This window comes from Scyliorhinus canicula, chromosome 3 (genome assembly GCF_902713615.1).
Source record: "Scyliorhinus canicula chromosome 3, sScyCan1.1, whole genome shotgun sequence".
Classification (NCBI taxonomy): Eukaryota; Metazoa; Chordata; class Chondrichthyes; order Carcharhiniformes; family Scyliorhinidae; genus Scyliorhinus; species Scyliorhinus canicula.
Window position 1 is genome coordinate 179,380,104 of NC_052148.1, and position 23,033 is coordinate 179,403,136.

Below are 23,033 nucleotides of genomic sequence, written 5' to 3' on the forward strand. Positions count from 1 at the left end.
ATTTTGTTGCCGGAGTGTGTGGTCTGGATAACTACGTCTGAGTTTGTATATACAATGAGGTCATCAGGACGTAGGAACCTCTGATTATTGTGACAAAACTGTGCTTGACGACCAGTCAGGATTATTCTACTGCTTCTGTTGATTTTATTGAATTTTGGAAAGGTATATTCTAGATTTTTTTTTCCTCTCCTTTCAGGATTCCCTAGGGAATATGCATCATTTCCCATCTAATAGGCGAAACAGGCTACCAACTTGTTCTGCTCCAGAAAGCTATTTGGACTGTTCTTGTATTGAATGAATGACTACCATGCAATTCTGAAAGCAGAACAGGCAACAAAAACTCAGCAGATCTGTGGGAAGAGAACATATCGAATCCTCCTATGACTCTTCGGATATATACATAAAGAATTCAGAGCATAGACAATGATGCCAACTTTCTTAGACTTATTGAGCAATCCAGCATTACTACTTCCATACCACTCTCAATGACACCACTTCTGCTGTGTTCTCCAGCTTCTTGTTTTATAGCATGTCATGGATGAGATGGACATTTCTCTAGAGAAATGTAAGCAGTTGTATTGGTCCTGTTGTTGCTCTATAATGTTGCTGAATCACAAGCCTTCCCTTGTACCGATCAAATGACCACACAAACAGTTAATTAGTTCAAAAGATGGTTTATTTACATACACAAGAGTTATCTCGACATGCAACCACAATATCTACTACGAGTTAAACTACCTATTCTACTAACTACCTATTAAACTACCTATAAGGGGCCTCACGGTAGCATGGTGGTTAGCATCAATGCTTCACAGCTCCAGGGTCCCAGGTTCGATTCCCGGCTGGGTCACTGTCTGTGTGGAGTCTGCACGTCCTCCCCGTGTGTGCGTGGGTTTCCTCCGGGTGCTCCGGTTTCCTCCCACAGTCCAAAGATGTGCGGGTTAGGTGGATTGGCCATGCTAAATTGCCCATAGTGTAAGGTTAATGGGGGGATTGTTGGGTTACGGGTATACGGGTTACGTGGGTTTAAGTGGGGTGATCATTGTTCGGCACAACATCGAGGGCCGAAGGGCCTGTTCTGTGCTGTACTGTTCTATGTTCTATGTTCTATGTTCTAAGTTTAACTTAACTTAACTTCAGGGCGACCAGCACTGTGCAAATGGATAAGGCCATTATCTGGATTTCACTTGGCTGGTTCGAGGAAAGTGGCTGTGTCTCTGCTGGGCTCACCCGTCAGGTAGCGTTCGTTGGTCTTGAACTTGGCTGGCTGTTCTTGCTACGATTGGGTTGGCACAGGTCGGATCCAAATGAGACAGAACACATGGCTGTGCTCTCTTTTATCCCTCTGGGATTTTGCGCTCTTTGGGGTGGTCCTTAACCTTGGACCCAATAGTTCGACAGGGCTCTGATCACTGTCTTTGATTTCAGCCAATAATGGTGTCTTGGCTAGGTGGGTCCTTAGCGGTCATTGACCTTGGCAATTATGCTTTCTGAGTAAGGGGAGTGGCACTGATCAGTCTGTGGCTGTACCGGTTGCTTGGTTGGAGTTCTATTGTCCTGGAACAATGGGCCATTAAAATGCGAACGAAGTGGGGATTTCGATCAGGTTAGCTGCGTTTGAGATACACATAGGCTCTGTATCTTCTGAATCCTAGGTTGGCCATAATTCCCATGGTCCTTTGCAGGTGGCCATCTCAGATGGCTACACTTTAACAAAACTTTGCACCTTGACTCTCAATCCATTCCCCTACCGAGTTTTAAAACATTTTTAAAAATAAATTTAGTGTATCCAATAAAAAATTTTTTTCCAATTAAGGAGCAATGTAGTATGTCCAATCCACCTACCCTGCACATCTTTGGGTTGTGGGGGCGAAACCCACGCAAACACGGGGAGAATGTGCAAACTCCACACGGACAGTGACCCAGAGCCAGGATCGAACCTGGGACCTCGGCGCCGTAACCCTACCAACTGAGTTGGATGGTACTGAATATACTGCCTGATCCTGAATTAAGCTTCAAACCTCACCACCTATTCTATTGTGAAACTGCTTACTTCAGCTTTGGCTGTTTGGACCACCATTACCTCAAATTTATAATGGTCTCCTTGCTGGATTCCCCAGCTCTATTCTACAAGCAATCTAACTTATTCAACTCACTGAATATATACAACGGTTCATTCTGCGCAAAAGCCAGACTATTCCCTGTCCACAATGACCTCCATTGGTTTCAACTTCCGAACCCTGATTTTTGTGTTATAGTCCACACCTGTAAATCGCTCTTGTTTTTTTTCTTTGCAACCTTCTCCAGTTCTACATCCAACGTCCGTTCTTCCAGTTGACTTGTGCTCTCTCACTGTCCCTAACCTGACATTGGTGACAGCACCTTCAGCCACCACCCTTTCATGTTGCCACAGCCTTTCGTATGATGTCAACAAATTTAGTTCATAGAGAGCCTTTAATGTGGAATGATATCCCAAGGTGCTTCACTGGAGTGTAATTGAACAAAATCTGACACTGACCCACATGATGTATTGGGGCAGATGACCAAAAGCTGGAGAAAGGAGGTAACTTTTAAGCAGTAACCTAAAGGTGGAAAGAGAGGCAGAGAGGTGAAACGGTTTTGGAGGAAAGTTCAGAACTTGGGACCTTGGGCAGTTGATGGTATTGCTGCCAAAAGTGAAAAGATTAAAATTTATTATGTTGAAAGGCTGGACTTGGAGCAGCACAGATAAATCTGAGGGACGTAGGGCTGGATGGTATTTCAGAGGTGGGCAGGAATGTGTTCATGGAAGGATTTAGAAACAAGGATAAAAATTGTTAATTTGAGGCACTGCTTAAATGTGAGCCAGTGCAGATCAGCGAGCATCTGAGAGTGAAATACTGGGAAAGTTGGGCACAGGCAGCCGAGTTTTGGATGATTTCAACTTCCAAAGGCCTGCATCCTCAAACTGTGAGAAAAAGTTACTGTAGAAATAAATCTCCATAGAAAAGAAGTTGTAGTCTTGTCACCAATCAACGTTTTGTACACCATTCTACTCTAGTATTTAGTCTACAGTGCAGCAATTCCTTAGCTAATGTTGTAGTTGCATTCCTGAAAAGTGCAACTTTAAGTAAAAGGGCATTTTCCCATTACAACTAAAGTAAAGGTTCTGTAATGTAAAGAACCTTTCCTGCCAGGAAAAAAAAACCGTGTGTAAATATCGTGCATTACCAAATTACTGTATTTGTGTACAAAACAACGTTTATAATAAAGGAAATTTGCAAACTTTTTCTGTGTACAATTCCTGCTTGCTGCCTATCCTCCCCAGCTATCTGGCTCACAGCTGATTGCACTCCTCGATGATCTTACTGGCTAACCCTTCAGGTTGATCCTCCCGTTCACAGTTTCCCTTTCTTGAACTCTTGTGAACAAGGGCTTGGAAGCTGAGTGGCAAAGAGCAGGAAGCAACCTATGGAGTGAGAGGAGCTTCAGGTTGCAGGATTGTAGAGGTAAGCTGGAGAGATGGGGAGCAGGACGGCTGGCAATCAGGAGGGTTGGTGGCGTCTGGGAGAGTCAACCAGCAAGATGGTCAGCAGCAATAGAGAGGGCCACAGGAGAGGCAGTTCCAAAGTTGTACTGATTGGATTACACAACTTTGCATCACACCCAGCGTGAAATGATGTTAATATAAATCCGCAGCGCTAAAACAAGTACCCAGCCCCTTTAATAACATGATGTTGAATCACGGCAACTTAAAGCAAGGACTTGCTGCATTCTGAATTTTAAATGAGTGCAAATAAACATTGCAGACTTGCAATAGTACAGTTATTTAAACCAAAATTCCAATTACCCAACCCCAATTGGGAATGACACATACTGGGATGGGAAGGGACGAGAGAAGAAGTAAGGCTTGATGTTGCCAATATATATCAAAAATATTTAAGTTTTCTATATACACCCAAAAGTTTTTATGACATTACTGACAACTAGAAGTTCTGGAATACTACTTGGCCTGTGTTTTTTGTTATACTGTAGATATGGAGTGAATGAAACTGGGCTAAAACACAAGCCCATATAACATGCACTGGAATGTGATTGCTGACTGTGGGCCAGCTAAAAAATGATGCACTGGCTTGTGTTGACATCGAGCTGTTTCTGCAGCATTTAATGCCATGGATCAATGAGGGGAGACTGCTGTCTCAAGGATCTTTAATCACATTCCTCTCGTGCTTATACACAGACGTGGATAAAGCGAAAGCTTGAGTGTCATTTAGCAGATCAGTTTCTTAGGAATAACTGGATTTTCCAGAGGTTTACTTTGAATTTGCCTCGGCTTATTTGATTTCAAAACCATGAGTTGATTAACATTACAAAGGACAAATGTTGAAATCTCATGACAGTTTATGCAAATCTCTTCAGCTATCACATAATTAAAAATCGTTAACCAACCTCTGCATTGTGAAAATGCTCATAAAAAATTACTGGCTGGATGAAAGTCCAGTAATAGTTTAATTAACTTTGCTGGATGTTAATCAGATAAACATTGAGATTTATGGCAACATTTGGAAGATTTCATTAGACAAACATTGTTTTGTTTCTTGGCATTTTATGCAGCATCCTCCTTGGATACACTTTGCTCAAAGCTGGAGCTGCTGTGAACCACTGTTACAGGGACAGCTGCTCCCATATGTGTGACTGTTTGAAGTTCATTTTGGGAATTGTTTTAGGAGAGAGGATAAGGATTCCTTTTATATATCCTAATAACAAATGTGTTTTTCTTTTGCAACATGCTGGAATGTTTTGGCTGAGTTTGAAATCAAACAGCAAAGTCGAGGGTGCACCAGTGAGTGGGTTTACTTGTGGAATGTTTTAAAAAAAACAAGTTGTGAAGATTGCACTATTTTAAGGAATCCACATTCAAATAGCTCTCTCTCTATACCATTTTACTTCAATAATGTTGCTCGTTTTTCGATCCCAACAGCATCGCCAATACTGTTGGTAATATAACAACCAGTTAGTTAGTTCAAAAGATGGTTTATTTACATACACAAGAGTTACCTCAACATGCAACCACAATATCTACTGTGAGTTAAACTACACCTACCAGCTATACTAACCTATACCTAACTTCAGGGCGACTGGCACTGTGCAAATGGGTTAGGCTTTTATCTGGATTTCATTTGGCTGCTTCGAAGAAAGTGGCTGTGTCTCTGCTGGGCTCACCCGTCAGGTAGCGATCGTTGGTCTTGAACTTAGCTGGCTGTTCCTGCTACAGTTGGCTTGGCACAGGTCGGATCCAAAAGAGACAGAACACATGGCTGTTCTCTCTTTTATCCCTCTGAGATTTTGCGCTATATGGGCCGGTCCTTAACCATAGACCCAATAGTCGACAGGGCTCTGATCACCGTCTTCGATTTCGGCCAATAAAAGGGGCGGGTGCCTTGGTGACTGGGCGGGTCCTTAGCGGTCGTTGACCTTGGCAGTTGGGCTTTCTGAGTAAAGGGAGTGGCGCCGATCAGTCTGTGGCTGTACCAATTGCTTGATTGGAGTTCTATTGTCCTGGGTAAATGGGCCATTGAAATGCAGACAGGCGGGGGTTTCGATCAGGCTTGGTTACCTGTGTTTTAAATACACATAGGCTCTTTATCTGTCTGAGTCCTAGGCTGGCCATAATTCCCATGGTCCTTTGCAGGCTTAGATGGCTACAATATTTTTCTCATTTATGCCTCCTCTCACAGGCAGTCTTAGCATACTCATCAATTCTCTAATTTCTTTCAACTTTCCAGTTTTGATCTCCTCTTTTTTTATTTTTGAAGAAGGTGACACTTTGGGTACAGTTCCACTTGTCCCAGCAGCCCTCCATGGGTTGATATCAATCTGACCACACCTTAGAAAAGGCAGAGGTGCTCTCCCAGCTTTCTTGGGGGTGATGAGCTTGGATCCAGCCACAGAAGAAATGTGCTGGCACTATACAAATTTGTACAAAGCATTAGAAGGTGTGCCAAAGAATGTCCATGCTATTGATGTGTGTGGATGAATTCCCAACTAGCTGGTGTGGTGCCATTTCCCATAATAGCCCCACTGTGTGGTTTACCCTGGAGAACAGGGTCACCTCCAGAGAGGCTGTAACCAGGCCCTCTCAACAGGAATTCATGTCTGCACACTTTGCAGCTTTTTTTTGAAGCAAAAATGACTGCCAGGCCGATTCAAGACTTCACCATGGAGAGATTAGTGCGCAGAATAGATCGGGACTTTGAAGAAGTCAGTCAGCTTCTGCAGCTTTACTTAACCACAGAAAGTGCTGAAGCTCATCTCCATGGGACTGCCAGTGGAATCTTGTGAGCAGGTTTTACTCAGGATTTCAGCGATCCCTTTTTTCACCACTCCTCCTTCCAAAATGCACAATGGTGCTGGCAAGCCATCTGAGACAGACAGTATGAGTATGAGCCAAGGTGGGGCCTCATTGGCCTGAGCTCTAGAAGTCACCAACTAGGTGCATCTCCAAAGCCCTGCTATGAAGACCAGCCTATCACCAGTAGTAGAGTTAGTAAATCTTATTTGAAGAAAAGCTCTTATCTTTGGGCATGGTGTGGTTATGCAGGATTGTCATTAATCATGTTTACAGGGTGTGTCCTGTGTCCCTCAGCAAACAATCTGTCTCAGGATGAATGTATAATGGAAGACATGGAAGGTGTGGAGTAAACTGAGGGTTCTTGGTTTTTGCATTGAATGAATTTTCCTGACTTTTTCTCAATTTAGAGTACCCAATTCATTTTTTCAAATTAAGCGGCAATTTAGCGTGGCCAATCCACCTACCCTGCACATCTTTGGGTTGTGGGGGTGAAACCCACGCAGACACTGGGAGACTGTGCAAACTCCACATGGACAGTGACCCAGGGCTGGGATCAAACCTGGGACCTCTGTGCTGTGAGGCAGCAGTGCTAACCACTGCGCCACCATGCTGCCCTTGAAACTCCCTGACCTTTGTCAATGTGTCTCATTTATATTTCTGTCTGTCTTTGCAGCCAATTTGTCTGTCTGTTTCTCTCTACTTTTTTTGCACCACTTGCCCCCACCTCACCAATATTCTTCCTATGGTTCTTATCTTTATGACTCCTTTTACTTTCTCTTTGGCGTTTGCTAATTCTGAGAATAGGTACTGGGATAACAGAACACCAATGTGAGGCTCAAGGAGTTAAACATTCTGCCAAGTACATTTGAGCAGGCCTGCTTGCTGTCTCCTGCACTACATTCCATCTGAAATATGTTGTAAGATTATTTGAAAAAATATTGATAGCACAGTTAGTAAGATTGTTTTGAAAAATATTGATAACACAGTTTGTAAGTGTCTGAAAATGTCATTAACAGTTACTGTCCTTGTTCCATGTTTTGGAACTTCTATCCTGGAGAAGCACAATTCAGACCAACTGCTTTTCCAATATCAAGCAATATTTTGTCATCCTAACATTGCCCTGACAAATTTAACATGGAATTGTCTATTAACAGCGCCACCTAAAGTCATAACTAGTATTGCAGGTGCATGTCGATATTTTTACCGTAAAAAATTTCAATATTTAAAAAAAAAATTAGAGAACCCAATAATTTATTTTTCCCAATTAAGGGACAATTTAGCGTGGCCAATCCATCTAACCTACATATCTTTGGGTTGTGGGGGGTGAAACCCATGCTTACACGGGGAGAATGTGCAAACTCCACACAGACAGTGACCTGGGCCGGGATTCGAACCTGGGTCCTGAGCGCTGTAGGCTGCAGTGCTAACCACTGTGCCACGTGCCGCCCTAATTTCAATGTATGTTGAGATGTGATCGTGTAGTTAGTGCCTTTTTATATATTATGGGGTGTGTGAAATTTGTACATCTTTTGCATTCCTGTTGTTCAGGTTTATGGGAACAATTAAAGTTTGTTGCAATCGTCCTTCACCTTTTCAAATCTTCTGTTTATAATGTACATAACAGGGCTTCTTTGTGAGGTTTTGTACACTGGGACCTTGCTGTAATGCAGTTTAGCATGAACCGGGTCCATCAAGGATCATGAACATTTCATGTAAAGTTACCATTTCAGAACCTAAATGCTCAACAAATGATTTCGAACCAACTATTATAATTTTTTCCTTTAAAAAGCAGTTGTACAGTTACATGGGCAGTGTGGGTATAGAGGGATATGGGCCAAATGCAGGCAAGAGGGGCTAGCTAAGTGATTAGAAAATGGGCGGCATGGACAAGCTGGACTAAAGAGCCTGTTTCCATGCTGTAAACATCTATGACTCTATGACTCTATAACTAATAAATGCAAGTTTTCTGTATACCAGTTAAAATTTCACTGATACCCACAAAACAATCATTGCAAAATGGTGTATACTGATTCATGAAAGAGCAAATCATACACTATCACCAAGAAGCTCAAACCCATTGCCCAGATAAAAAAGGTGCTAGGCAAGCAAATCCATGTGGTATAGGTATACCCACAGTGCCGTTAGGATGGGTGTTCTAAGATTCTGACCCCGTAACGGTGAAGCAACAATGATTATAGTTCCAAATCAGGTGGTGGTGTTTCCCATCATCTACTGCCCTTGTCCTTCAAAGCTGTAGAAGCCATGGGTTTGGAAAGTGCCGTTGGAGTACTCTTGGTGAGGTGCTGCAGTGCACCATGTAGGTGGTACACACTGCTGCCATGGTGTGCAAGTGGTGAAGGGAGTGAATGTTTCATGTGGGGATGGGGGGCCAATCAAGAGGGATGCTTTGTCCTGTGTGGTGTCAAGCTTCTAGATTATCCACGCAAGTGGAGAGTATTCCATCACATTCCTGACTTGTGCCCTGCAGATGATGGACAGGTTTTGGGGAGTCACGAGGTGAGTTACTCACCACAGATTTTCCAGCTTCTGATCTGCTCATGTAGTTGCAATTTCTATGTGGCTAATCCAGTGCAGTTTGTGGTCAATGGTAGCCCCTAGACTGTTGGTAATAAGGTGTCAGCAATGGTAATACCATTGAATGCCAAGGGGAGATGTGTAGATTCTCTCTTTTTGTGGATGGTCATTGTCTAGCTCTTGTGTGGTTTGAATATAACTTGCCCCTTATCAGCTCAAGCCTGGATGTTATCTTGCTCTTGCTGCATTTGGACACAGACTGCTTTAGTGTTTGAGGAGTTGCATATGATACTGAAGATTGTGCAATCATCAGCGAGTATCCCTGCTTATAATATTATGCTAGAGGGAAGGTTATTGATGAAACAGCTGAAGATGGTTGGCAGCATGGTCAATTACATCTTCCATCACTTTGATCGAGAATAGACTGAAGAGATGGTAATTAATCGGGTTGGTTTTGCCCTGCTTTTGATGGATAGGATGTAACTGAGCAACTTTTCACATTGTCGGGTAAATGCCAGTGTTGTAGCTGTACTGGAACCCCTTGGTTAGGGGTATGGCTAGTTCTGGAGCAGAGGTCTTCAGAAATATTGCCGGAATGTTGTCAGGGCACATGGTCTTTACAGTATCCAGTATCTTTAGCCTTTTCTTCATATCACGTGAAGTGAATGGAATTGGCTGAAAACTGAGGTGATGCTCAGGCCTCCAGAGGAATCTGTGATGGATCATCCACTTGGCACTTCTGGCTGAAGGTGGTTGCAAATATTTCAGCCCCATCTTTACTCTGATATTCTGGAGTCATCCATCATTGAGTATGGTGATATTTGTGGTGTCTGCTCCAGTTCGTTGTTTATTTGTGCACCACCATTCATGCCTGGATGTGGTAGGAGTAGTTATTTCCACTGTTTGGCATGCGAGTAGGTATCAACCTGGTGAAGCCCATTTTTAGGTATACCTGATGTTGCTCCCGGTATGTCTTCTTGCAATCTTCATTGAAGCAGGGTTGATCCAGTGACTTGGTGTTAATGGTAGCGTGGGGGATTTTACGAAAATGACAATGTATTGAACGACAAGTCTCTTCATCTGCAACAAAACAGCCATGAACTACAACATAACTGGGAAGGCACTAGCAACAAGAAACCACGTTTTCTGGTTAAATTTGGACATTTTGTTAAAGATATTGTTGTTAGTCCCTTGCTGCAAAAAAACTGGTCTGAATAAACTAATTCCAATTGTCATCAGAAAATTCACCGAGTGCTGCTTCCATCATCTAAACCCCAAATCACTACTATGCTGTTAGGCCTGGATGACATAATTGTCAATGACTGCTTCCATCAATGTCAAAAATTCAACTCCATGACCAAAATATTATATCGGCCTTCAAAACTAACTACAGAAGAGAATTGATCAAGAGAATGGTGGACAGTAAGGATGATGTGACAACTCACCTGAAGAAAATCAACAGGAAAAAAAGGAATTTACATGTGTTCCTATATTTATCTGGTTATCAATACAACGGTCAATATGGTCGTCTTCTTTAATCCTAATTATGTTTGCTCGAGAGTTGCCAGGTATCTCTCGATACCGCCACAAGGTTCAAACCCGAATACTGATCAAAGAACCAATGCACCAGTTAGTTAGTTCAAAGTCAATACTATTTATTTACACACACAGTAATATCTACTCATTCACAAAATACCACAAACTAAACCTCTAACGCTAACGCCTATACTTAACTTTGGGTGTCCACTCAGTCAGAGGAACAATGGCCGTTGTTCCGATCTGAGGCTGTTGGGTACGAAGAGGTAACAGGAGAACAGCTAAAGTCGTACGTCTAATGGTGAGCGTTGACCTTGGACTTTCTTGCTTCTGGTGCAGCTGGTGGATGGGTCTCGCCGCTTTGAGAGCTGAGTCCAAGAGAGCGATTCTCTCTCAGGGGCGCCTTCTTATACCCAAAGGGGCTTCGCGCGCTTTTGGGCGGGCCTTGAACTTGGCCCCAATTAATTGGGCCGTATCTTGATCACTCGTATTTGGTGGCCGTTGGCCTTGCTTTGTTTGCGTCTTTCTGGCGCTGGGATGTCTGTAATAGTATCAGTTACTTGAGTGTCATTCCTTTGTTCCCGGAGATGGGTCATCAATATGCTAATTGCCTTACAGTTTCAGTCTCGTCTGGGAGTTGCCTTCTCAATACACATACAGGCTCTGTGCCTGCTTGCTTTCCTAACTTCTCCATATTTCCCTACAGTCATTGCGATCATCCATTTTGTATTCTGGAAGTGGTCATTCCAGATGGCTACACATGTGCGGCCATGCCTGGCAGGAAGTGAGAATTGACTATATCAAAAACTCCTGGGGAACACTGGGTGCAGTATTTGAGATAGAAATCAACAGTAATGACATGGAAGATATGAAAACTTTGCTGAAGAATATATACTTGTAAGTGAATACAGCATTGTGGACCACAATGGATTCTAGCCCACAAACTAAAAGAAATGCAATGTCCACACTTGGAACCCAGTTCGACACTGAGCACGCCAGTGCATGGCTGAGTGCTACGACCGAGACAATTGTAAATAATCAAATACAGCCCAGTGTAACAGATTTAAACCTCGGCATTCAGCAGCCAAAAGATTACGACAATGACGCTGAGACCCAGCCACTGCTATCAACCTGACAGAGTCATCCACGACCCAGAGGAATTGCTGAGATGGTTGGAAACTAATGAAGCATCAATGGCTGCAAGTGTGATACAGCTTCAGAGCATCCTGCAACTAGCAAAAGCAGATGCGAGAAGTAATTTTGATCAGATGACAGTTATTGATTTCTTCAACATGCATCCATTTGTTCAATAATGGTCGATTGTATGTAGTATTAGCATTTCTGTTCCCAGAAGAAATAAAACATAATTTTAAAATCAATTGTCTCATTTTGTTTGCTTTATTATTCTGGCTACTGACTTGTCGCTTCGAAACAACGTCATTATAATGTAGTCTTGCCAACGATACGTTCTCCATTATCGTGGGGTTCCTGTGTGCATCAGTAGTGCAGTAGTCTAAAGTGGAACAGGTTCCCTCTTTTACCTTGGGACTATAGGTCCTCTTGCAGTTGTACTGCATCCATTCCATCATAAAGAGGGATGCAGTTTTAAAGTCTGGTCATTTATTTACTGGTGTGCCAGCTTTCTACTGAATGTTTGCTAATAACAAATGTACAGCTATTCCCTAAAGCTGTCATCTTTCCACCAAACCAGGACATCCACAGTCACTACAGATGGTTAGAACTTAAAAAAATATTGACCATTACTCCTCCTGTTAAAATTGCTTGATCACCACTTCTTCTCTTGATAGCGCAGGAGGGACTACAAGCTTATTCTGTGGAAAATCTCGAGTTCAAACCCATAGGATTGTCAGCGGAGTACAATATGCCTCCCACAAGTCCCGAAAGATGTGCTTGTTGGGTGAATTGGACATTCTGAATTTTCCCTCCGTGTAAGCAGGCGCCATAGTGTGGTGATGAGAGGATTTTCACAGTAACCTCATTGCAGTGTTAATGTAAGCCTGCTTGTGACTGATTGTAAAGATTATTATTATTATAATGAAAATAAAAATAGTTTATTAAATTTAGTTGCTTCTACTGGCACTCTTGTTTTTTTCCTAGTTGAAAAATGTTTGTTTCAGGAGCACGATTTTTAGTTCCTTCTGCATTGTGGTAATATACATTTCACATTCTTGTTACTTTTACATCATTTATTACTTAATTAATTTTTCCTGCTTTTAAAACCGTTTGGAAGTGATGAAAATAGCAATTCTATGGGGTTAATTTCCAAAAGGGGCAGAACCCAGCAGCCATGTTTTAATGGCCTTTCATTGTTCCGTCTGGCATGAAGAAAGGTATTGTGATCCACATAAGACAATTACAGAGCCCTCTGATTTCATATATGTGTCTTAATTGTCCTTATTAAATAAATATATCAATCTGGAAGTAAAACCAGTCATGTAAGTTTCACTGCTTCCAGTGATGTTAGTTCATGCAAAAGAAAATTCCACTGAGTGGCTTGTGGTTTAGATTCAGTCACCATGCTTTTGAATGTAGCCTTCATCATATCATAGAATTTACAGTGCAGAAGGAGGCCATTTGGCCCATCGCATCTGCACCGGCTCTTGGAAAGAGCACCCTACCCAAGGTCACACCTCCACCTTATCCACATAACCCGTGGGTTTCCTCCGGGTGCTCCGGTTTCCTCCCACAGTCCAAAGATGTGCTGGTTAGGTGGATTGGCCATGCTAAATTGCCCGTAGTGTCCTAAAATGTAAGGTTAAGGGGGAGGGGGGGGGGGGGGGTTGTTGGGTTACGGGTATAGGGTGGATACGTGGGTTTGAGTAGGGTGATCATGGCTCGGCACAACATCGAGGGCCGAAGGGCCTGTTCTGTGCTGTACTGTTCTATGTTCTAACCCAGTAACCCCACCCAACACTAAGGGCAATTTTGGACACTAAGGGCAATTTAGCATGGCCAATCCACCTAACCTGCACATCTTTGGACTGTGGGAGGAAACCGGAGCACCCGGAGGAAACCCACGCACACACTGGGAGGATGTGCAGACTCCGCACAGACAGTGACTCAAGCCAGGAATCGAACCTGGTACCCTGGAGCTGTGAAGCAATTGTGCTAACCACCATGCTACCGTGCTGCCCCATTGAACATTAGATTGAACATTACAAATGGATTTATACTATTAGACCTTTGGATATCCTGTTAGTTTTAAAAATAGATTGGCAAATAAGTCTGAAAAGTGAACTATATAGAAAAAGTTTGATACTCACGCAATGTGTTTCAGATTATTAACTTCTACCTGGGGGGGGGGGGGGGGGTGACTGAAGAAAGGGAATGCTGTATATATGAAATAAATATTTGCAGCACGTAGAACAGTGGTTAGCACTGTTGCTTCACAGCGCCAGGGTTCGATTCCCGGCTTGGGTCACTGTCTATGTGGAGTATGCACCTTCTCCCCCATGTCTCTGTGTGTTTCTTCTGGGTGCACCAGTTTCCTCCCACAACCTGCTTTCAGGTGATTTGGACATTCTGAATTCTCCCTCAGTGTACCCGAACAGGCGCCGGAATGTGGCAACTAGGGGAAAGACCTGCTTTCAGGTGATTTGGACATTCTGAATTCTCCCTCAGTGTACCCGAACAGGCGCCGGAGTGTGGCAACTGGGGGATTTTCACAGTAAAATTCATTGAAGTGTTAATGTAAGCCAACCTGTGACAATAATAAAGATTATGATTATGCATAACACTTTCTGGTTAGCCACTGAAATGCCCTATATGTTTTGGGGGGGGGGGGAAATAAACGTCCAAGCTTTTGCAATATTGGATGAAGACACTGGTTTGCCTGCTGTAGGTCACTGAAGAGTCCCATTGCACTGCCATAAAAATAATCCCCTTGGGCAGCATCACCTCAAGAGTATTTGTTCCATTGTTCAGCTGCTTAAGTTTGTGAACACTGTCTTATTACTGGAATGTTTGATTCCATTTTTTAAAGTACTTCGTAACTCTTTTCTATTAGACCTAACCATTCTCTGCATAAAATTCTTAATTTGAACAACTGTTGCTCAAAATTCAGTGCAGACATGATCCATTCCTGAATATTAAATTTATCAAGCTTTTGTGTTTTGCATGTTATGGTTTCAAATTATTATGGACAAAATCAGAACCATGGATATGGTCCAAATGTGCAAGTTACAATTCATCACCTGACAATGCTGTAATGCTGTTTTCTCTCTATACGAACCTCGGATTTGAGCCCTATTAATACGAAGCTCTTAGTCCCTGGGAAATGCAGTAGCTCTGAAAATAACAATGCAACATATTTCCCCTTTATTTTTAGGAAGGAGAAAATATCTTCTATTTGGCTGTGGATGACATTGAAACAGACAACGAGTTACTAATTGGTTACCTAGATAGTGAGATGGAAGAAATCGAGGAAGATGAGGAGGAGGAAGTAGTCACCAAAGATGAAGAAAGTTCCAAAGATATACAGCCATCTGGTGAAAAAGGTATTTGGCATGTGCTACATTACTGAAATCAACATCAATATGTCCTGAATGTATCAAGATAAGCTCCTGAGTTCGATAATTTTTGGTCTTACACAATTTACTTTTGCATAATTAGAAACATAGAAAATAGGAGCAGGAGGAGGCCATTCGAGCCTGCTCTGCCATTCATTATGATCATGAATGATCATCCAACTCAATAGCCTAATCCCGCTTCTCCCCCCCCCCCATATCTTTTGATCCCTCTGCACTAAATGCTGTATCTACCTGCTTCTTGAAAACATGCAATGTTTTGGCCTCCACTATGGGCGACATGGTAGCATAGTGGTTAGCACTGTTTCTTCATAGCTCCAGGATCCCAGGTTCGACTCCTTGGGTTACTGTGTTTGCATGGGTTTCCTCCGGATGCCCCAGTTTCCTCCCGCAGTCCAAAGATGTGCAGGTTAGGTGGATTGGCTATACTAAATTGTCCTTGGTGTCCAAAAAGGTTAGGTGGGGTTACTGGGTTACGGGTTTAGGGTAGATGTCTGGGCTTAAGTAGAGTACTCTTTCCAAGGGCTGGTACAGACCCGATGGGCCAAATGGCCTCCTGCACACTAAATTCTATGATTTTATTAACTACTTCCTGTGGTAATGAATTCCACAGGCTGACCACTCTTTGGGTGAAGAAATTTCTCCTCGTCTCTATCCTAAATGGCTTACCCGTATCCTCAGACTGTGACCCCTGGTTCTGGACACACCCACCATCGGGACATCCTTCTTGCATCTACCCTGTCTGGACCTGTTAGAATTTTATAGGTTTCTATGTGATCCCCCTCACTCTTCTGAACTACAGCGAATACAATTCTAACCAATTCAATCTCTCCTCAAATGTACGTCCCGCCATCTCGGTAATCAGTCTGGTAAACAGTCCCTGCAATCCCTCTAGAGCAAGAACATCTTTCCTCGGGTAAGGAGACCAAAACTGCACACTATCCCAGGTGTGGCTTTATCCAAGCCCTGTATAATTGCAGCAAGACATCCCTGCTCTGTACTCAAATCCTCTCGCTATGAAGGCCAACATAGCATTTGCCACCTTTACTGCCTGCTCTTTGGACATGCTTCCCATCAGTGACTGGTATACGAGGCCACCCAGGTTTCATTGCTTATTCCTCTCCTAATTTATGGCCATTCGGATAATAGTCTGCCTTCTCGTTTTTGCAACCAAAATGGATAACCTCACGTTTCTCCAAATTATACTGCATCTGCCATTCACTCAAGTTGTCCAAATCACACTGAAGGATCTCTGCATCCTCCTCACAGCTCACTCTCCCACACAGCCTGGTATCATTTGCAAATTTGGAGATATTAGATTTTGTTCCCTCATCTAAATCATTAATATATATTGTGAATAGCTGGGGTTCTGGGATCCCTGCGGTACCATTGTTCTGCATTGCAAGCCAGCTATTCAGCCCAATGTGCTAAACCAGCTCCTTACATACCACATCTACTAGCTGCCCCTCGTCAACTCTACTAGTTACATCCTCAAAGAATTTCAGTAGATTTGTCAAGGACTCTGTCTGACCCTGCCACTATTTTCTAAGTGCTCTGCTATTCAATGTTTGATAATAGATTCTAGAATTGTCCCCACTACTGAAGTCAGGCTTACTGGTCTGTAATTCCCTGTTTTCTTTCTATTTCCTTTTTTAAATAGAGGATTTACCCTCCAATCTGCAGGAACTGTTCCAGAATCTCTACAGAATCCTGGAAGATGACCAATGCATCCACTATTTCTAGAGCCACTTCTCCTCTGGCACGTAGATTATCAGGCCCTGGGGATTTATCAGCCTTCAGTCCCACCAATTTTCCCAACACCAGTTCTCCTTAAGTTCCTCCCTCTCATTAAACTATTTGTTGCCCAACATTTCTGGTATCTGATTTGTGTCCTCATTTGTGAAGACAGAACCAAAGTATGTGTTTAGTTGTTCAGCCATTTCTTTGTCCTCCATTATACATTCCCCTGTTTCTGACTCTGAGACATTTGTGTTATTGCTAGAAAATCAGTGATATTAATTAGTTTGCTCCATGAAGCACATTGCGTAAAAGATGGAGAAGATAGTATCAAGTTTTGGTGTGTTGCACTCTCCTGCTTTGATGCATATAACCAGGTAGACCATTCCTGAGGCAATTGTCCATGGTGATTCCAGCGGCACTGTAGTTACTCTGAATAAGTCATTTACAAATGTGATAACTCCTACACTTTGTTTTGAGAATAATGTCTCGCTGTTTTGCTCCAGGGGGTGAAGGGCTGCAAGCCGGCCAATGAGTTGAAAGGAGGATAAGGTTCTGCTCAACCACTTTTGTGTGGTCGGCCTCTAACTCAATTGTAAATTACACAGTGAGGCTAAAATGTGGCTCTGTAACACGAGCATTTGCCTCTGCAAACAGACATGTCGCTAGTTGCATTGGATCTCCCAAACGTGTGTGCACACGCATACACACTCGAACAGGAACGAGGGAGTGAACTATGAGTATCATCAGCCAGCAGTATATCATTGTTTTCTTATAGAAAGTGAAGTTGTAGGGTCTTAAGTCCAAAATGCAGGTCTGTTACAAGATTGGGAAAGATGAGCAAAACCACAAGTTGGTAATATGACCGTTTGGATTTTAAAACATTGAAAAGTAATGGAGAAAGGAAAGACTGAACGATCTAAGGAATTCCAGTTTGAAACTAGAAGTTTGAACTTGTGTTTATGTTAGAAGTTCACAGTGAGAGGAAGTCTTGATTTCAGTACAGTGGGTTTGTGGACAGAAGGAAGATCGCATAGAACTAGAAATTGAGACCAAGGCAGAAACAAAAATGCAAAATAGCCGGATTAATTAGAGTGGATAGTTATGATGCGAGAATGCTATATATTGTTTTAATGATGATAGCTCTCGCTGCCTTTATTGCTTTGTCAATCATGTATTAATTCTTTCAAGGTTGTAACTTGAATACAGATATCATTCTGGACTTTATTGTACAGTACTGAAATATAGCATAAATATGGACATATTGGTAGTGGCACAGAACTTAACCATTTGCTTTATATCTTCATAGAAATATTGAATGATAAAGAAGGCTATGCTTGCCCCCAGTGTGAGAGCAGTTTTCAAAGCCAGGACATCTTGGCTGAGCACCTGCAGTCTCTGCACCAAAAGCCAAGTGAAGAAAAGGAATTCAAGTGTAGGAATTGTGGCAAGAAGTTCCCTGTTAAACAGGCCTTGCAGAGACAGTAAGTATCACATGAATTGTGGCCTCCATGAAATTCCAAGAGTTTCAAATAGACCAAAGATATTATCAATAATAATAATCGCTTATTATCACAAGTAGGCTCAATGACGTTACTGTGAAAAGCCCCTGGTCGCCACATTCCGGCGCCTGTTTGGGGAGGCCGGTACGGGAATTTAACCCGCGCTGCTGGCCTTGTTCTGCATTACAAGCCAGCTGTTTAGCCCACTGTGCTAAACAATAACTGATGATAAAATGTTTCATAAGTCTGGGGGACCGTCCTTGAGGAACTGGGATCTCACCAAAATGGTGTATCAGAGGCACTATCTCCCATCTTACACTGTTGTATCACCATGCGTGTGTGCGTCAGAGTATCTGTTAGTCCATTAAAAGGCCCTTTATGTCATCGGGGACATTCAGTTGCTTTGGGGCAGTCATCCTCAACTCGACTTTCCCACTTCTCCTTTTCAACTACCTAAACATATTGAACAGGGTGAAATGAATGGGCTACATGTGACTTTATTTACACACACCGTATCAAGACATCCCATCAAACCCTGATGTCTCTAACTTATTTTGGCCAATTCACATTCCAGGTATGGGAAGCTTCCATTTCCTGTGACAGTCAATTTAATTGCCCTAACTACCCTACTGGCTGATCAAACCCTCTCCATTTTCCTTTCTCCAGTTTCTGGCACTGTCCCATGATTACATTAACACTAACTAGCATCAGTTCTTCCTCTTGGCTTTGTCCAACTATAATTCTCGCGGTAGACTCCCATGTTTCAGTCTTTGAGCTGGTAATCCGCCTCTTGATGTCCGTGAAGTTATGAGTCATAGAAGAAAACTCTGTACTAAGGTGGTCCATCTAAGTCTGGTCATTATCCTTTCTGACCTAGACCCATGGCCCTGCAGGGAGACAGGAGTCCATGTAATATTTATGCTGTCACAGTTTTTCACTGGTTTATATGTTATGACTTTGTGCACATTAGGTTTTATCCTCCCCAGAATTAAATCAATAAACTGAGGGACTCAAATTGTCCACAATTGAGTATGGCGCTTGTCAGTTGGATTCCAAGGCATTACCATAATTTAGATCACGGGCATGTCTCTCATTTGGTATTCAAATGGTTACATCCATTTTCCAAAGTGTTTTTTAATCTGCTTCTTTCCCCAGTGTTTATGCTACAAATGGATTAATGTAATTAGTGTATTTTGGCACCTGCTCCAGCCTCTTAGAACCATGTGATCCTAATAACAGAAGACCCATACATGGCAAAATCTGATGTTCTCATCAATCTCCCAGTCAGCTTAATTTGAAGGCACCCCAGTTGTTTAGTGTGCAACCGAATGGGACTGCCATTAAATACATTGGCATTATATTAGCCCATTGAGTGGGGTTCAGAAGCATCAACTTAATAAAATTTCAGCAGCAGTGATTGCAGTTTTAGAATGACAAGAGAAGGCTTTAGTCCACTTGGCGAACTGGTCCGTCATGACCAGGGCATAAGTGTGATTCCCTAGACATGGGACAAATTAAGTCAAATGGGACCAATTAAGTCCCTCAAGTGGTGGGGCACTCTGGAAGAGAGCCTAGTTCATGTTAGGGGAAGAGATTGTTTTGCAGGCAGCCCAGACATTGTGAGACTGTGGAGTTCATCCTACCTTGTGACCTTGGGAGCTTCTGTCAAGTTGCCTCAGCTGTATAAAGGTTGCCAATCAGATGCAAATGGAAAAGCAATAACAGTCCCTCCCTAACTGTCGACAGAAAACGGGCTACCAGGAAGGCATCAGCTGACTTCTGGAACATCAGTACTTGGGATTGGTATCAGAGATACAGCCCAACGTGCTGTCTGAGGCACTTGGCGTGAGCTGTGGCAAAGCCTGCCTTGTTTATGTCACAACATTACCGTGGCATATGGTGAATACAGCCATTGCAGAGTCACCAGGTCAGTAGAAGAGGCAGGGGTGTGCCTGATGACTGGGTATTTAGTCATCTAGAAATTCAGAAGACACTTGACAGGGTGCCTGGTCAGCCCTGGCGTTGCCTACATTGGATAGTTTCCTACTTGTGAGTGGAGACTTTGCCAATGAAACAAGGCTGACTGAGGTATTTCAAAGGTGTCCATATTAATTTGAACTACAGACCTTGGCTGAGAGGTTTACCATAGGTGCTCTTATTATGTAAGAACAAAGAAAAGTACAGCACAGGAACGTTCCCTTGGACCCTCCAAGCCTGCACCGATCATACTGCCCATTCAACATAAAACCCTTGATACTCCTGGAGCCCGTATCCCTTTATTTCCAGCCTCTTCGTGTATTTGTCAAGACACCCCTTAAATGTTACTATCATACCTGCTTCGAGGCAGCAAGTTCCAGGAACCCACTACTCTCGGTGTAAAAAATCTCCTCCATACTTTGCCTTAAACCTATGTCCCCTAGTAATTGACTCTTCCACCCTGGCCAAAAGCCACTCACTATCTATTCTGTCCATGCTCCTCATTATTTTGTAGATTTCTATCAGGTCACCCCTCAACCTCTGTCATTCCAGAGAGAACAAAACTAGTTTATCCAATCTCTCCTCATAGCTAATGTCCTCCATACCAGGCAACATCCTAGTGAACATCTTCTGTACCCTCCCCAAAGCCTCCACATTCTTCTGGTAGACTGGTGACCAGAATTGAATTATAGGGGAAGAGACAGTGTTTATTAATGGAATAGAGTCCAATGTTCACACCCTCATCAGTGGTTTCTGTAACCGCAGTTATGAGTGCAGCGATCTCAATGTACTGTGATGATTGATGTTGTATTGCATGTTCTGGCAACACAAATCCAATGTGGGATGAACCATGCACTTGTTATGAGGGTCTATTGCTATACATCTCTTGAGCATCAATGATGGGTTCCTTCTGAATGGGGTACAATTCAAAGTTCAATAGGAGCAATGGACGTTTGAGGATTTCCCTCACTTGCAGTGTGGTATTTATGTCTCACTCTAGCAACATCAGGGTCCATTTGCTGATCTGTTTTGAGGAGACTAATGTGTCCCCTTGTTTCATGAATATGTTTAGCAGTGAATGGGGAGACTGTATAATCAGGTGTTGCTAGATAGTAATGTACGTAAATGAACACACAACCAAAAAGGTCACAAATAGGTCACGCTTACTTGGAATATAAGCCTTCTCAGGGCCTCCCATGTATCCATGTTGCATAAGCAATCCGTCGTAAGCTGTCTGCTCATTCCTGATTGAGAATGGCGGTGATACTCTGGCCAGTCATACCTATCTCCAAGGTGGAAGTGTCGAGTCCAAACTCGAGTAAGTAGGAAAGTTGCCTGGATGACACCGTTTTAGTGTAGCTGCTATGACACAATGGAAATCTATTTGGGGAGAGGTTTGGCTCCCCCCCGAGGACTCTGCAGGCCGCCCTCAGAGCTAGGTCCTGCTGGTATGGACCTGGTCTAATCCACACAGGCGGGCTGGCCGAAAACGGGCGGTCGCTCGGCCCATCGGGGACCGGAGAATTGCCGGGGGGGCACTGCCAATGGCCCCCGACCGGCGCAGTGCGATTCCCACCCCCACCAAAAAACCAGCGCCAGAGAATTCGGCAGCCAGTGGCGGGGCGGGATTCACGCTGCACCCCCCGGCGATTCTCCGACCCGGCGGGTGGGTCGGAGAATCCCACCCGGTGTTTCCCCCATAACCGGGACCAGGCCCATGTTACAGAGTAAGCTTTCAGTAATTGATGGCTAACCATCGTTATAGGCCAAATAGGTGAATTGTTTGTGCAAGTGCCTGGCCTAATAATATCCGTTGAAGGAGAGTTTGAATTGTATTCCTGACAAAAGGGGCACATAAGCTCTTGAGGGATAGGGTAATATTTGGCTAGTGTTTGAGGAGGAACATTTATGGATTCCTCCTGTCATTTGTCCACAATCATGCTTAGTTGTGGTGAGCAACAGGTGGTGATTATGCATTGATCCCATCACTCGTATTATTGTGGCTTGGAAGAATATAGGGTGACTGTTTCTCAATTGCAAACCCCAATGTATATCTGAGATATCGGCAGCACCCATTTTCCTACCAGCTGAGGAAATCGACCACAGCTTAGAATCAATTATAACTCTGTATTCAATTAATACGTCAGTTCTGAAAATCCCCCTTCCATCTGGGGAGGTCATATAAAGAGGCATCAGATCAGACCCCTCACTTAGAGTTGAGAAGCTTGCTTTGGCTAAATTCGTCACGTTTCCATTGAAGCTTGAATGGTAAGTGATCCTCTCCCACCACAGCACTTCAAGTAGGCTTCATAAGATTGCGTCCCAGTCCTATTGGCACTTGAGATCATCAGGATGATCAGTCGGTCTGACCTTTGGACTGTATTGGGCTGAGTGTGGCTAGTTGTGGGTGCATGACAGTCACTAGGCAGGTAACCCATTCTGCCGCAGTTATAACAGGAAACTCCTTGTCCTCCAGTGAAGTACTCTGCTTCAGAATGAATCAGAGGTCTGGAATTGTTGGCAGTCGTCACTCCGTGGTTGCCACCCCTAACTTCCTATTTTACACTGTAGTCACTGCAGTGGGCTGTGAATCCTGAAAGGTAGCTGTCCCTCTTTCCTTCGTCTTATACCTTGCGCTTTTCCACTCTGGCTCTTGTTAACTATGTCTCCATCATTGCCCTCGCAGGAAGCTGGAACAGTGTCTCCCATGGTTACAGCAGTCACAATTGGTCCATTGTCTTCTCAGTCTTCCCTGCAGTTTATAATTTTTTAGGTAGCACAGACTGACCTTTCCATTGCGGTTTACTCACCACTTCTCTGAGAGCCCCCAGCATCTGCAAATCTCTTGTTAGACACACATTCTCCTCC

The 23,033-nt window shown here is 43.3% G+C and overlaps 1 protein-coding gene across 4 annotated transcripts in view; it reads left to right on the forward strand.

Annotated features, from left to right (window-relative positions):
- Positions 1-23,033, forward strand: part of prdm5 (PR domain containing 5) — a 432,322-nt gene that overhangs the window by 66,133 nt on the left and 343,156 nt on the right. For all 4 annotated transcript variants that reach the window (XM_038791835.1, XM_038791837.1, XM_038791838.1 and 1 more), the window contains exons 4-5: positions 14,751-14,919; positions 17,996-18,170. In XM_038791835.1, the coding sequence (XP_038647763.1) occupies positions 14,751-14,919; positions 17,996-18,170 (344 nt within the window). The remainder of the gene's footprint in view (positions 1-14,750; positions 14,920-17,995; positions 18,171-23,033) is intronic.